At 43.1% G+C, this 14,366-nt stretch overlaps 1 protein-coding gene across 4 annotated transcripts in view; it reads right to left on the bottom strand.

The window, feature by feature from the left end:
* Positions 1-13,901, bottom strand: part of zmym4.1 (zinc finger MYM-type containing 4, tandem duplicate 1) — a 122,491-nt gene extending 108,590 nt beyond the window's left edge. For 2 of the 4 annotated variants that reach the window (XM_060904737.1, XM_060904740.1), the window contains exons 1-2: positions 13,754-13,901; positions 4,120-5,604 (exon numbers count right to left, since the gene is read on the bottom strand). In XM_060904737.1, coding sequence (XP_060760720.1) covers positions 4,120-4,539 — 420 coding nt within the window. In that variant the 5' untranslated portion in view covers positions 4,540-5,604; positions 13,754-13,901. Of the gene's footprint in view, positions 1-4,119; positions 5,605-10,569; positions 11,037-13,753 lie in introns of all 4 variants that reach the window. The other 2 variants (XM_060904738.1, XM_060904739.1) reach the window with 2 other exon arrangements.
* Positions 13,902-14,366: the final 465 nt, after the last annotated feature.

Genomic DNA, 14,366 nt, shown 5'->3' with positions numbered 1-14,366 from the left:
CCTTGGTGGCTCTGTTGGCCCTGGAAGCCTAATATTGTCCCAGTGGACAAAACTACATTGGGTCAACAAAATGGCTGATATTGGCTCAGTACTGGCAAGGTAGATTTAAAGGTTCACGAGGAAATCATGGCATAATGGTTAGAGAAGCAGCTTTAGGACCAAAAGGTCACCAGTTCAATTCCCTGGACCAGCAGGAATGGCTTAAGTGCCCTTGAGCAAGGCACCTAACCCGCAACTGCTCCCCAGGCTGCCCTGGGTATGTTGTACATCATTCTGAATAAAAGCATCTGTTAAATGCCTGTAATGTAATATAGGCTGGAGTTTAATGTTTGCACTGAAAGTGTTGGCTGAAAGTGTGGTGGCCCACTGGACATAATTACGTATATATCAGACCAATGCTGGCACCATATGTCGGCACAACAATGGTGAGGTGCAATTTGGGAAAGGTGGCTGACTACCAATATGCTGCACCAACAGTGGTACCCACTGGCCCAAATCTCAAATTACATTACATTACAGGCATTTAGCAGACGCACTTACGCAGACCAACATACCCAGAGCAGTCCGTAGAGCAGTTAGGGGTTAGGTGCCTTGCTCAAGGACACTTCAGCCATTCCTGCTGGTCCAGAGAATTCTTGAGTTTCAAATCACATTACTTGTCTTAGCGATTTCACTTCCAGTAAAACTGCTGGTGGTCTAGCAAACCAAAACAGCTGCCGTAGTGCAAACAACTAGCGATGACTTATCAGAGTACGCTCATAATCTAGAGCCACTGCTGGCTTTAGATCTATTCAGAAGATTGCTGTGTGCAATGGAATCGACCCCTACAGTCTGGGAAAGAAGGATTTGTCATACGATTTTGAAAACTACCCTTCACTCGAGTTCCCCGACATCTCCAACCATCTGGTGTTCCAGACGTCCTTCTACACTGCAAAACAGATGAGAGTATGGAGGCTTACAACTTTTTTGTATGTGGCTGGGTAAAGGACCTCGGGATCAAGTTGCTGCCGAATAAATCCTGTATTGTTTTTGCCCGTGTAAGAATGTTTTTTTAAGCTTTTTGTTCGCATCTTTACAATGAAGCGCTGAAAGTTAAAGTGTAAACAAACAGTTGGCTTGATTCTCACTTGTGCTGGCCCTGATCTCTCAGGTAAATCATTCACAAAGATCATCAGAAACCCCTTTAAAACACCTGTTTCTTAGTTAAACAAGACGGAGAAGTGATCACGGCGCATTGTAACTGTACAGCTGGGGAAGAATTTTGTCGCGACCTTCATGCATATGGACTTGGTGAGGCGGAAACAAAGAAACAGCTGGAGAATCAGCTTTAGCGCTTCATGACTAAAAAAAAGTACCGTAAAATAACGACACATAGCAAGAAAAGTCCTTGGAAAATGCTAAGGACAGAGCTGAGAGGAAAATACAAACCTTTCACCAAGTGATCACTGCAAACTCGAGCATGCTTTGACTCGGCTCCCTTCGATTTCACTTAGAGGTTCAAAAGCCACCTTTCTGCATGCCTTTTTATGAAATCCTGTGTTCGTTCACCCTTTTTTTTTATTAGTTCACGAGGAACCCTGAAGAAACTTTTATTAGTTTCACCATTTGATCAGTTCAAACAACCTAAAACAACGTAAGCGTAAGGCATTTTTCATGCGAGTGAGCAATGCACCTTCTCCGTACAAACACTTTGTCAACTGAGCTTTGGTTGACCACCAGCAAAAGTTCTGAATAACTAATGAGGCGGATGTGATGTCACGTGAAACCCAAGAATCAAACCAACAACCTTTTGCTCCTAAAACCGCTTCTCTCACCTTTAGGCCATGGCTTTCCCAAATTGCTCTCTTAGGCATGTAATGCACTGGGTCTATACTTTACGTGGTGCACTTATACAGTGACTAAAGAATCGTTTGATTCAAAACTGAGACTTACCATACTATGCAAAAGTCTTGGAACATGCAAAGAAATGCTATAAAAGTAACGTGGTGCTGGTTAACTTCACCTTGTCAGCTGGGGTGATCTCTGTGGAAGAGGAATTAACGTGCAAGAACACTTATTTACGAATGGCTCCAAGGCTTTCAGAATCACGGTTCTGTTCTCGGATCCTGCGGTCATGCAAACTAACATTGGCCCAATGAACATCGTCTACAATCTCTCCCTCACCTTTGGTTCGTTAGTCCTTCCTGAATATGCTCCCTTTTCTCTCCTGGCTTTAGTGAAAGCTAGTCGCAAGGACTTCATGCTTACTATGAATAAAGTAAAGACGACTTCAATAATCATGAAATTACATCTTTCTACTTTCTTTGGGCGGCACGGCGGTGTAAGTGGTTAGCACGGTCACCCCACAGCAAGAAGGTCCTGGGTTTGAGCCCAGTGGGGGCCTTTGTGTGAAGTTTGCACGTTGTCCCCATGTCCTCCGGGTGCTCTGGTTTCCCCCACAGTCCAAAGACATGTGGTTAGGTTAACCCTTTGGTGACTGACCCCTTGAAAATGGTTCCTCCAGGAACGATGACGTTTCAGTTGTCAAGACAACGGAAAAACTAAAATACAAAAACAGAAAGATACGTCACAATGCTCTTGTGCACAAAACAAAATGCTCTTGTATTTTAGTTTTTCCGTTGTCTTGACAACTGAAACGTCATCGTTCCTGGAGGAACCATTTTCAAGGGGTCAGTCACCAAAGGGTTATTAATATGGGATGGCCTTGGGATGAGGTGTCCTTGAGCGAGACACCCAACTCCCAACTGCTCCCCAGGTGCTGTTAGCATGGCTGCCCACTGCGCTGCCCACTGCTCTGGCTATGTGTGTGCGCTCACTGCTTCAGATGGGTTAAATGCAGAGAGGAATTTCACAAGTGTACGTGCAATGAATAAAGTTGTGCTTTCTTTCTTTAAAGAAAAAACGACAAAAGTGCAGTAAACATTAATAAACTAACAAAGCTAATATTTGGTGGGAAAACTTTTTGCTTCTTTTTTCCTGAAATACATACAATAAGTGCAGTTTTATAAGAAACTGAGCTGTAGGTTTTTACAGAGTACAGTGGCATGCAAAAGTTTGGGCACCCTGACTGAAAATGTCTGTTACTGTGAGTAGTTAAGTGAGCAGAAGATGAACTGATCACCAAAAGGCATAAAGGTAAAGATGAGACATTTCTTTTCAGTGTTTTCGGCAAGTATTATTTTTATTTATTTGTACAATTGGAGAGTGAAAAAAAGAAAAGGAACACCATGCGAAAGTTTGGGCACCCCAATACATTTGAGTTCTCAGGTAACTATTACCAAAATTCCAGACCTTAAAGTAGTTCTAGAATTTTAGAACCCACTATTGATGAAAATGTAGTATAAGGGTATATATTCAATGTATGCAAATTAAAAATAAAAAATTTCCCCATCAAAGGGGTGTATTTGAGCGACAAAACCGAGCTTCTGGAAAGCATTTCCTGGAAATCCCAGTCGGGAGTCACGTGACCGATGACGTAGTAAATTGACCAGGATGGCAGCATCCAGTATAAACACAAGCGAAATGAGTGAATCAGACAGCGATTATTCAGACGAAATTGCGTCTGAAGACGAAAGTGAATCGTGTTCCAGTCGAGGTGAGTCGATGCACAACGTTTTTTCTACTAAATCAGAGGTCTGGGCCGAAATGTGCGTCGTGATCGGCAGTATATTTGGGGCGAACCGATGGCGTTCAAGCGGCCTTTCCAACAACACGGAAATGACTGCAGCTGTCAATTTTCGTGGGTTGAAACGTCAACAAATTCACTGTTACATCCGACAATATACTATATGGACACATCGAATGCCAACTGCCTCTATTAATATCGTATTTTGAAACAATGGACGCGTTATAAGTGTGCCAACACGATCTAAAGTCGGTAGAAACAGTGTCCCGATGGAGAAATTAGCGAGTTGATGAGCTAGAAAATAAAAGAAATTTGAAGAAAATAAGCACTAGTGTCTAGACACAATGCTAGAAAGCTTTTGTGGCACAATTTGAATTGAAATTGACAAATTCTGACAGATCATGACAGCGGTAGAAATCGGCACAAAAACAAATGACTTCGTAAACTGACGACCAAATATTAATAACAGAACAAAAGTAGAAAGAAAGACTAACCTTACGACGATTGATTTTCTCGATGGCACTCCTTTTTTTTGAGGGTCTTGTTGATGTCACCGGCGACTGGTGAGTGGTGGTGGAGCTCGGACCGTCATCATCAAGTCTCCGCTTGAAAACGGTGGGAATCGCACCATCCTTTAAAATCCCTTTCTTTTTGTATCCCAAGGCAATGGCAACAGAGTTTTTTGGCTCAAAACTCTCAGGCGTGAAGTGGTCTGAACATAACGCAGCGGAATTCCAAGCAGGAGTACCGTACCGACCGAGTGGTCCTCGCCAGTCTGCCCTCGTCCGCTTTACTTGCCGGTTCCACTCAGCGAGATCGTATCCATTATTCTTATCAGGATCAGGGAACTGATGCAGAGATACTCCGTCTTTGTTGGTTTTAGAACAGCCGTACGCAACACACTTTTTTACCATCGTATACAGTGGAAATAATCCGTAGATCCGCGAATTGTCACTCACAGTCACAGTATGTACAGGAAGTGAGCTGTCTAGCTTGTCAATTTACTACGTCATCGGTCACGTGATCGCGGCGCGATGTTTTGCTCGTGGGCTATCGCAGAAAATCCTCTATAAAATCATTACGGATAAACATTTTTTAGTGATTTTTTTTGTAATATACTACAAATATCAGTATTCATCGTTACAAACAAAGGCGATTTTCAAATTCTAAAACTACTTTAATTAGTTTATTGAGCTGTGGCTTTTTCAAATTCTTCATTAGGAAAGGTCAGATGATGCAGCTTTCAAAGCTGTATAAATTCTCTGACTCCTCAAACTTGTCCCTAAAATCAACAGCCATGGGCTCCTCTAAGCAACTCCCTCGCATTCTGAATAATACAATAATTGATGCTCACAAAGCAGGAGAAGCTACAAGAACGTAGCAAAGTGTTTTCAGGTAGCTGTTTCCTCAGATTGTAATGTTATTAAGAAATGGCAGTTAACAGAAACAGTGGAGATCAAGGTGAGGTCTGGAAGATGAAGAAAACTTTCTGAAAGAACTGCTCGTTGGATTGCTAGAAAGGCAAATAAAAACCCCTGTTTGACTGCAAAAGACCTTCAGAAAGATTTAGCAGACCCTGGAGTGGTGGTGCACTGTTCTACTATGCAGCGACACCTGAACAAATATGACCTTCACGGAGAGTCATCAGAAGAAAACCTTTCCTTCGTCCGAGCCACAAAATTCAGCGTCTGAAGTTTGCAAATGAACATCTAAATAAGCCTGATGCATTTTGGAAACGAGTCCTGTGGACTGATGAAACCAAAATAGAACTTTTTGGCCACAATATGCAAAGGTATGTTTGGAGAAAAAAGGGTGCCAAATTCCAGGAAAAGAACACCTCTCCAACTCTGAAGCATGGGTGTGGATGGATCATGCTTTGGGGTTGTGTTGCAGCCAGGGGCACAGGGCACATTTCACTGGTCGAAGGAAGCATGGATTCGAAAAATACCAGCAAATTCTGGAAGCAAACATCACACCATCTGTAAAAAAGTTGAAGTTAAAAAGAGGATGGGTCCTACAATAAGACGATGATCCAAAACACACCTCAAAATCTACAATGGAATACCTCAAGAGGCACAAGCTGAAGGTTTTGCCCTGGCCCTCACAGTCTCATATCATCTCTAGCCACTTTATCCTGTTCTACAGGGTCGCAGGCAAGCTGGAGCCTATCCCAGCTGACTACGGGCGAAAGGTGGGGTACACCCTGGACAAGTCGCCAGGGCCCTCACAGTCCCCTGACCTAAACGTCATTGAAAATCTGTGGATAGATCTCAAAAGAGCAGTGCATGCAAGACAGCCCATGAAACTTGTCGAACTGGAAGCCTTTTGCAAGGACGAATGCGTGAAAATCCCCCAGGTAAGAACTGAAAGATTATTAGCTGGCTACAAAAAGTGTTTACAAGCTGTGATACTTGCCAAAGGAGGTATTACTAGGTACTAACCATGCAGGGTGCCCAAACTTTTGCTTCGGTCCCTTTTCCTTGTCTGTCATTTTGAAAATGTAAAAGATGAAAAAAAAATTGCTTTTGCTTTAAATATAAAGGGAATGAGTCGTCTTTAACTTTATGCCTTTTGGAGATCATTTCATCTTCAACTTGCTTCACTGTTCACAGTAACAACAATTTTGACCAGGGGTGCTCAAACTTTTGCATACCACTGTATCTTGGAGAACCAGTGTTCTTCTGGACACTTTTTTTTTCTTAATTTTGCAGCAAAACTCAACAGTCTCTGATGTAAAATATTACTTTGTTTCCTGATATAGCAAACATTTTTCTGGAACATTCGTCATCGTCTTCTTTTGGCTGCTCCCAATTAGGGGTCGCCACAGCGGATCTTTCGTCTCCGTTGCTCCCTGTCTTCCGCATCCTTCTCTACCACACCTGCCACTTTCATGTCCTCTCTCACCACATCCATGTATCTCCTCTTTGGCCTTCCTCGTTTTCGTGTGCCTGGCAGCTCCATCCTCAACATTCTCCTTCCAACATGCTCTGCATCTCTTCTCAGGATGTGCCCGTACCATCTCAGTCTCATCTCTCTTAGCTTAATTCCCAAGCTCTCCACATGTGCTGTCCCTCTGATGTGCTCGTTCCTTATCGCAAACCTTAACATCCTCAACTCCGCCACCTCCAACTTTGCCTCCTGTCTCTTCGTTAAGGGTACGGTCTCCAGTCCATACATCACAGCTGGTCTCACTACCGTCTTATACATCTTACCTTTCACTTTTGCTGGGACTTTCCTATCACAAACGACTCCCGAAATCCTTCTCCAACTGCTCCACCCTGCCTGCACTCTCTTTCTCACCTCACTATCACAGCCCACATTTTCCTGCACAGTTGACCCCAGGTACTTGAATTCACCAACTTTCTTTACGTCTACTCCTTGCATCTTCACTACACTCTCATTCCCATTCTCCCCATTGATGCACGTGTATTCTGTTTTGCTCCTGCTCACCTTCATTCCTCTTCGTTCCAATGCATACCTCCATCTCTCCAAACCCAACTCAACCTCCTTTCTACTTTCACCACATATCACAAGATCATGTTCCATGGTGACTCTTGCCTCACTTCGTCCATCAAGCTATCCATCACTATGGCAAACAAGAAAGGACTCAAAGCAGATCCTTGATAGAGTCCCACCTTCACCTTGAACCAGTCAGTCGTTCCACTGCTGTTTCACTGTTCTCATACATGACTTGCACCACTCTGATATACTTCTCATACAATACCATAACTCATCTCACTCTATCATATGCCTTCTCCAGGTCTACAAACACACAGTGTAGCTTTCTCTGGCCTTCCCTGTACTTCTCCATTAACATTCTGAAAACAAAAACTGCATCCGACGTGCTCTTCCTTGGCATAAACCCGTACTGCTGTTCACGTCTCTCCAATACCCTTTCCCAGAGCTTCATGGTGTGGTTCATCAATTTTATTCCTCTGTAATTACTGCAGCTCTGTACATCTCCCTTATTCTTGTATATCTCAATCATGGATAACCCCTCTCACCCCCTACATGAGCCTGTGGGGGCTTTAAGCAGCTCGTTTAGTAGTAGACCGCTACACCCACGGTGTAAGAAGGAGAGATACCGCAGGTCATTCATACCTGCTGCTGTCAGACTGTATAACACCCACAACTTGTAACGTAGCACCAATAACCTGTTTGTTGTTATATTTGCACTACTTCACCACTACTACCTCTGCCATCTCTCATCGATGCAATTATGTGCAATAATATAGGCCCTAAACTATTTTTATTAGTGCTGTCAAAGTTAACGCGATAACACGTTAACGCGATTAAAAAAAATCGTGCCGTTAACGCAAATTCTAATTTGGCCCTGCGAGTCACCCGTAGTTCCTGTTGAGGCTTGTCGCGCGCTGCTTCAATAAGAGTACGTGTGAGTGATGGAGAAAGGCATAGACATATAAACATCCTCGCTGCCATATTGGATGGGGCAAAGTGGAGATTCTTCAGCCGTCTCTGGTATAGCGTCTAGACAGTAGCCGAGAATAAAGATGCCTCATTCATGTGCTGCGTTTAACTGTACCAACAGGTTTACCGTCCAAACGAGATCACATGGGATTACCTTTCACAGATGAGACTGGAAAAATACTTTTCAATACTGTTCCTTCAGTCTTCAGTTTCCCAGCTCATCTCCACCAGGGGGGTGTAGAGTTATAAGCAGTGAGCATTAGAGAATACAGTGCCACACTATGATGAACGTTTTTGAACGTATGATGAATGTTTTTATTTTTATCTGTTTTTTTCTTCTTTTATGGCAAATACTTCTCTTCAAAAGAAACTAATGAAGAGTAAAATAAAACATTTTTTTTATTTTCACAGTGATATGCACTTTATTTTTCATCCCTTGGTTTTCTCATCTAATATGGAAGTTATGGATGTCAGTGGCTGTGACAAGACGTGTTATGCTCTGCAATAAAAAAAAAAAAAAAACATTGGTACAAAGCAAGCCCATTCACTTTTTTATGCTGATAAGAGAATTACAATGGTTTTCATGTGACAAAAATGTGCGATTAAATTGCGATTAATCGCGAGTTAACTATGACAGTCGCGACATTAATCGCGATTAAATATTTTAATCGCTTGACAGCACTAATTTTTATGCATACTTATATTTATATATATATATATATATATATATATATATATATATATATATATATATATATATTATGCATGTGTGTATATATGCAGAGTCTACCTGTAATGTGCAATTTTTCTATACTTTTTCACGGTAGATAATGCAAATAGCCCTTTGTATTTAATCCTTCGTTTGTCTCATTTTTATTTCAGTTTTATTTGTTATCTGTTTGACATTTTCTTGCTACTGTAACACGTGAATTTCCCCGATGTGGGATGAATAAAGTGAATCTAATCTATATTGGGACTAGCACACTCTCTCATTCTCTAGGATCTTATTAAACAGATGAATCTCAAGTCTTTTTTAATCCATTCATCCAAAAGAAATACCTCCATCTCTCCAAACCCAACTCAACCTCTTTTCTACTTTCACCACATATCACAAGATCATGTTCCATGGTGCTGTAGCACGGTGGTGTAGTGGTTAGCGCTGTCGCCTCACAGCAAGAAGGTCCGGGTTCGAGCCCCGTGGCCGGCGAGGGCCTTTCTGTGTGGAGTTTGCATGTTCTCCCCGTGGGTTTCCTCCGGGTGCTCCGGTTTCCCCCACAGTCCAAAGACATGCAGGTTAGGTTAAAGGAGTACGCCAGCCCCAGGTGAAATTGAGGCAGTCCCTGCAGTCCCTAGAGTTGGATGAGTGAGCCAAAGCGTTCTGTAGCCGACCCAGCCATTGTCCTGATCTAGAAACGCCCCGGTTAGCTTTAGCTTAGCGTAGTCGCTGTAATCCGGCGTGTCCAGCTAGCATGTCGTTGCAAAAGTGAATCAAATAACTCAAGATTTTTTAATAATTATTTCTCATGACCTGTACATTCACATCGAGTACACATATCAATGCAAATTAACACGAAGGGATTTACTAGACCAATTTATATCTGGAACTATTTTCGGCCACAGCACAGGCAAAGCACCGCTGCAGGCACAAAGACACCACGCAGCACCTGAAAACCCTCAACTTCCGTCAATACACCAGCGTGACTACCAAGTTCTCTGCTACTAGGCTGACACTGACAGGTGTGCTTTCTCAAGTCGTAATGGCGATGAATATGGAAGATTACACGACAGACGAAGATGATGACTTCGACTACCAAGATCCAAGACCCTACCTTTTCGAACCTGAGTTCACTGAAGAGGAGTTGCGTGCTTTGGATCGGGGAAGAGAGGACGTTGCGACTAGTCAAGGCGAGTCGGATGATAGAACGAGAGCAAACACGAGCTGGTGGTGTGAGTGTGCCAACCCATGCCGACTGAAATGGAGTGTTTGTGCTGTGCAGAATAGGATAAAATACTGCCGTCGATGGTGAGCAACGCTCCCGAAGAGGAGCGTGACCGCACTTGTGTCACTGCTACCAACGACTTCTCAGCAATGATCCATCCTGCAGTCCTCTGTATTAGCTAGGTTGGTTGGGGACTGATTTGAGGATTTTGCCTACAGTCTTGAGAGTTGGTATCAATGCCCATGTACTAACGTTATGTCAGTTGGGTAAAAATCTTTGGTTGGATGGTCTATTACATAAACTTGACATGAACAGTGACTTCTTTGCAACCTTCTTATCATCAAACTTGGCAGTACACGCGAGTCAACAGAGCGATTGTGTGCTGTAACCAAGCCCCACAATTATTTCATGCCACAGGTAACGGTAAAAGGTAAACTTGTCGTATTGTCAATAGGGTGAAACGGTGATGAAGTTATACAATAAAACTGGAAGCGACAATGTGAGTCGGACTAACGGGACGTTTCAGTTATAACGTTAGCAATGACCCAAGGAAGGAGGGATAGAAATTATACTTACAGGCATGGATGATGAACTCTGTTCTGCCTCTGTACTGAAAATGGATGGAACGGCCGTATCCTTCAGATGTAGCAACACCTTTCTCGTAGCATACTGCATTTTTTCTTCGTAGTCCTCCGGTTTGAAATGCTCATCGCAAACACGATATTGATTGATTTTATCCACTGGTGTTGTTGCAGGAATGCCGAGGGCTGCAAGCCAAAGATTTCTTCGTTCCACTGGTTTTGGAATTCTGTGAAACATTATGTTCGTGTACGTCCTCTGCTTGTTATTGCAGCCCTTCACACAGCAAATAACCATTTTTCCTCAGTAGATGTGAAACTAACTTCAAACTACTTACGTAACAACCTTACTACAACTTCTTCTCTTCTCCTCTTCCCGCAACTACATGCTGGTAACACTGGTGTATTGACGGAAGTTGTGGTGCTGCGTGGTGTCTTTGCGCCTGCAGCGGTGCTTTGCCTGTGCTGTGGCCGAAAATAGTTCCAGATATAAATTGGTCTAGTAAATCCCTTCGTGTTAATTTGCATTGATATGTGTACTCGATGTGAATGTACAGGTCATGAGAAATAATTATTAAAAAATCTTGAGTTATTTGATTCACTTTTGCAACGACAATGCTAGCTGGACACGCCGGATTACAGCGGCTACGCTAAGCTAAAGCTAACCGGGGCGTTTCTAGAGCAGGACAATGGCTGGGTCGGCTACAAAACGCTTTGGCTCACTCATCCAACTCTAGGGACTGCAGGGACTGACTCAATTTCACCTGGGGGTGGCGTACTCCTTTAAGCAGCTCGTTTAGTAGTAGACTGCTACACCCACGGTGTAAGAAGGAGAGATACCGCAGGTCATTCATACCTGCTGCTGTCAGACTGTATAACACCCACAACTTGTAACGTAGCACCAATAACCTGTTTGTTGTTATATTTGCACTACTTCACCACTACTACCTCTGCCATCTCTCATCTCATTATCTGTAGCTGCTTTATCCTGTCCTACAGGGTCGCAGGCAAGCTGGAGCCTATCCCAGCTGACTACGGGCGAAAGGCGGGGTACACCCTGGACAAGTCGCCAGGTCATCACAGGGCTGACACATAGACACAGACAACCATTCACACTCACATTCACACCTACGGTCAATTTAGAGTCACCAGTTAACCTAACCTGCATGTCTTTGGACTGTGGGGGAAACCGGAGCACCCGGAGGAAACCCACGCGGACACGGGGAGAACATGCAAACTCCACACAGAAAGGCCCTCGCCGGCCATGGGGCTCGAACCTGGACCTTCTTGCTGTGAGGCAACAGCGCTAACCACTACACCACCGTGCTGCCCTCTGCCATCTCTCATCGATGCAATTATGTGCAATAATATAGGCCCTAAACTATTTTTATGCATACTTATATATGAGTGATTCCACGCTTATGGGTACTGAAATGGGGACATGAACTTATTTTTAAAAATCACCTAAAACCATTTCTTTTTTTACCATCAGGTCACAAAACATGTAATCTTTAATGAATGATATGTTAAAAGATAACTTTAATTTTCTGAGATGTAATAAAAACATATTTATATGCCAAAGTCAGAACGTAACAGAAGTGTTGTGGACATATATATTCTCAATTTTAACAATGTAGAATTACTTTTTGAAACATAGGAAGGTGATGTTTTAGCAAATATAATTAATAAACATGTGTAGTAGAATAAACATACACATTCTTTCAATAAGATTAACATGGTATAGAGCTAGATTGTAATTAATTTGTAACAGACGCGAGATGGACAATCGTAACAGAAGTAATGGAACAGACATCATTTTGGAACTCATAGGCTTGACTTTGGCATCTAAATATGTTTTTATTACATCTCAGAAAATTAAAGTTATCTTTTAACATATCATTCATTAAAGATTACATGTTTTGTGACCTGATGGTAAAAAAAGAAATGGTTTTAGGTGAATAAGTTCATGTCCCCATTTCAGTACCCATAAGCGTGGAATCACTCATATATAAATATTATGCATGTGTGTATATATACAGAGTCTACCTGTAATGTGCAATTTTTCTATACTTTTTCACGGTAGATAATGCAAATAGCCCTCTGTATTTAATCCTTCGTTTGTCTAATTTTTATTTCAGTTTTATTTGTTACCTGTTTGACATTTTCTTGCTACTGTAACACGTGAATTTCCCCGATGTGGGATGAATAAAGTGAATCTAATCTATATTGGAACTAGCACACTCTCTCATTCTCTAGGATCTTATTAAACAGATGAATCTCAAGTCTTTTTTAATCCATTCATCCAAAAGAAATACCTCCATCTCTCCAAACCCAACTCAACCTCTTTTCTACTTTCACCACATATCACAAGATCATGTTCCATGGTGGGCAGCACGGTGGTGTAGTGGTTAGCGCTGTCGCCTCACAGCAAGAAGGTCCGGGTTCGAGCCCCGTGGCCGGCAAGGGCCTTTCTGTGCGGAGTTCGCATGTTCTCCCCGTGGATTTCCTCCGGGTGCTCCGGTTTCCCCCACAGTCCAAAGACATGCAGGTTAGGTTAACTGGTGACTCTAAATTGAGCGTAGGTGTGAATGTGAGTGTGAATGGTTGTCTGTGTCTATGTGTCAGCCCTGTGATGACCTGGCGACTTGTCCAGGGTGTACCCCGCCTTTCGCCCGTAGTCAGCTGGGATAGGCTCCAGCTTGCCTGTGACCCTGTAGAACAGGATAAAGCGGCTAGAGATAATGAGATGAGATGAGAAAACAAAATGATTTATGTTGACTCAATAGTTGATAAAATAAACATCTAGAAGAAAAATTTGTACAAAAACAAACAGGGTCCCTTTGATCAGAACAAAATGAGCTTTGAGTTGGCTTTAGGAACTCAAAACAGATACAATGTTTCCAAACAGCAATCACACTCTGGGAGTCCAGGCAGCTCTGCACACATCAGTGCTCATGGGACTCGAAACTCAAATTCACAAGATGAAATGAGACTTAAAGACGACTTGCATGCAACCAAGTGCACTTTATGTGCAAATATGGGGTCATTTGGGATGGAAGCTCGGTATGGCGCAAAAACAAAATGACCAGCAGGACAAATTTCAGCCGTGTGTGTGTGTGTGTGTGCAGAAGAGCTGAACTCAGCCCAGTGTGTGTGTGTGTGTGTGTGTGTAAGATCCTCACCTCAGCCTGCAGTCACGCACAGTAACCCGTGCACGCGCTCTGCACAATAATCTGCACAGGAAGGATGAAGAGATGACTAAACCCACACCGGAGATTAAGGATGAGAGCGTGGTGAACTCCCGCTAAATTACTTCCGCACGTTGTTGTTGTTGTTATCGTTACCTCCCTGCCAGTGCTGCAGGCCTTCGAGTATTGCGACAGCGCCATCTTGCGGTCACTGTGGCGATTCCTCCAGACACTGTGGAGAAGTTTCCTGACACTTCAGAAAACACAGTGATGCTTGAAAGTTTGTGAAGCCTTTAGAACAGAGACTCAGATTGTTTTGCAGGTCGCTTTAGATCGTGTGTGCACTGATATTTATATTCCTCACAGCAAGAAGGTCCAGGTTCGAGCCCCGTGGCCGGCGAGGGCCTTTCTGTGCGGAGTTTGCATGTTCTCCCCGTGTCCGCGTGGGTTTCCTCCGGGTGCTCCGGTTTCCCCCACAGTCCAAAGACATGCAGGTTAGGTTAACTGGTGACTCTAAATTGACCGTAGGTGTGAATGTGAGTGTGAATGGTTGTCTGTGTCTATGTGTCAGCCCTGTGATGACCTGGTGACTTGTCCAGGGTGTACC

The sequence above is a fragment of the Neoarius graeffei genome, chromosome 22, assembly GCF_027579695.1.
Source record: "Neoarius graeffei isolate fNeoGra1 chromosome 22, fNeoGra1.pri, whole genome shotgun sequence".
In the NCBI taxonomy this organism is placed as follows: domain Eukaryota; kingdom Metazoa; phylum Chordata; class Actinopteri; order Siluriformes; family Ariidae; genus Neoarius; species Neoarius graeffei.
The sequence above is the reverse complement of the archived record's forward strand: the minus strand, read 5'-3'. Positions and strand labels throughout refer to the sequence as shown.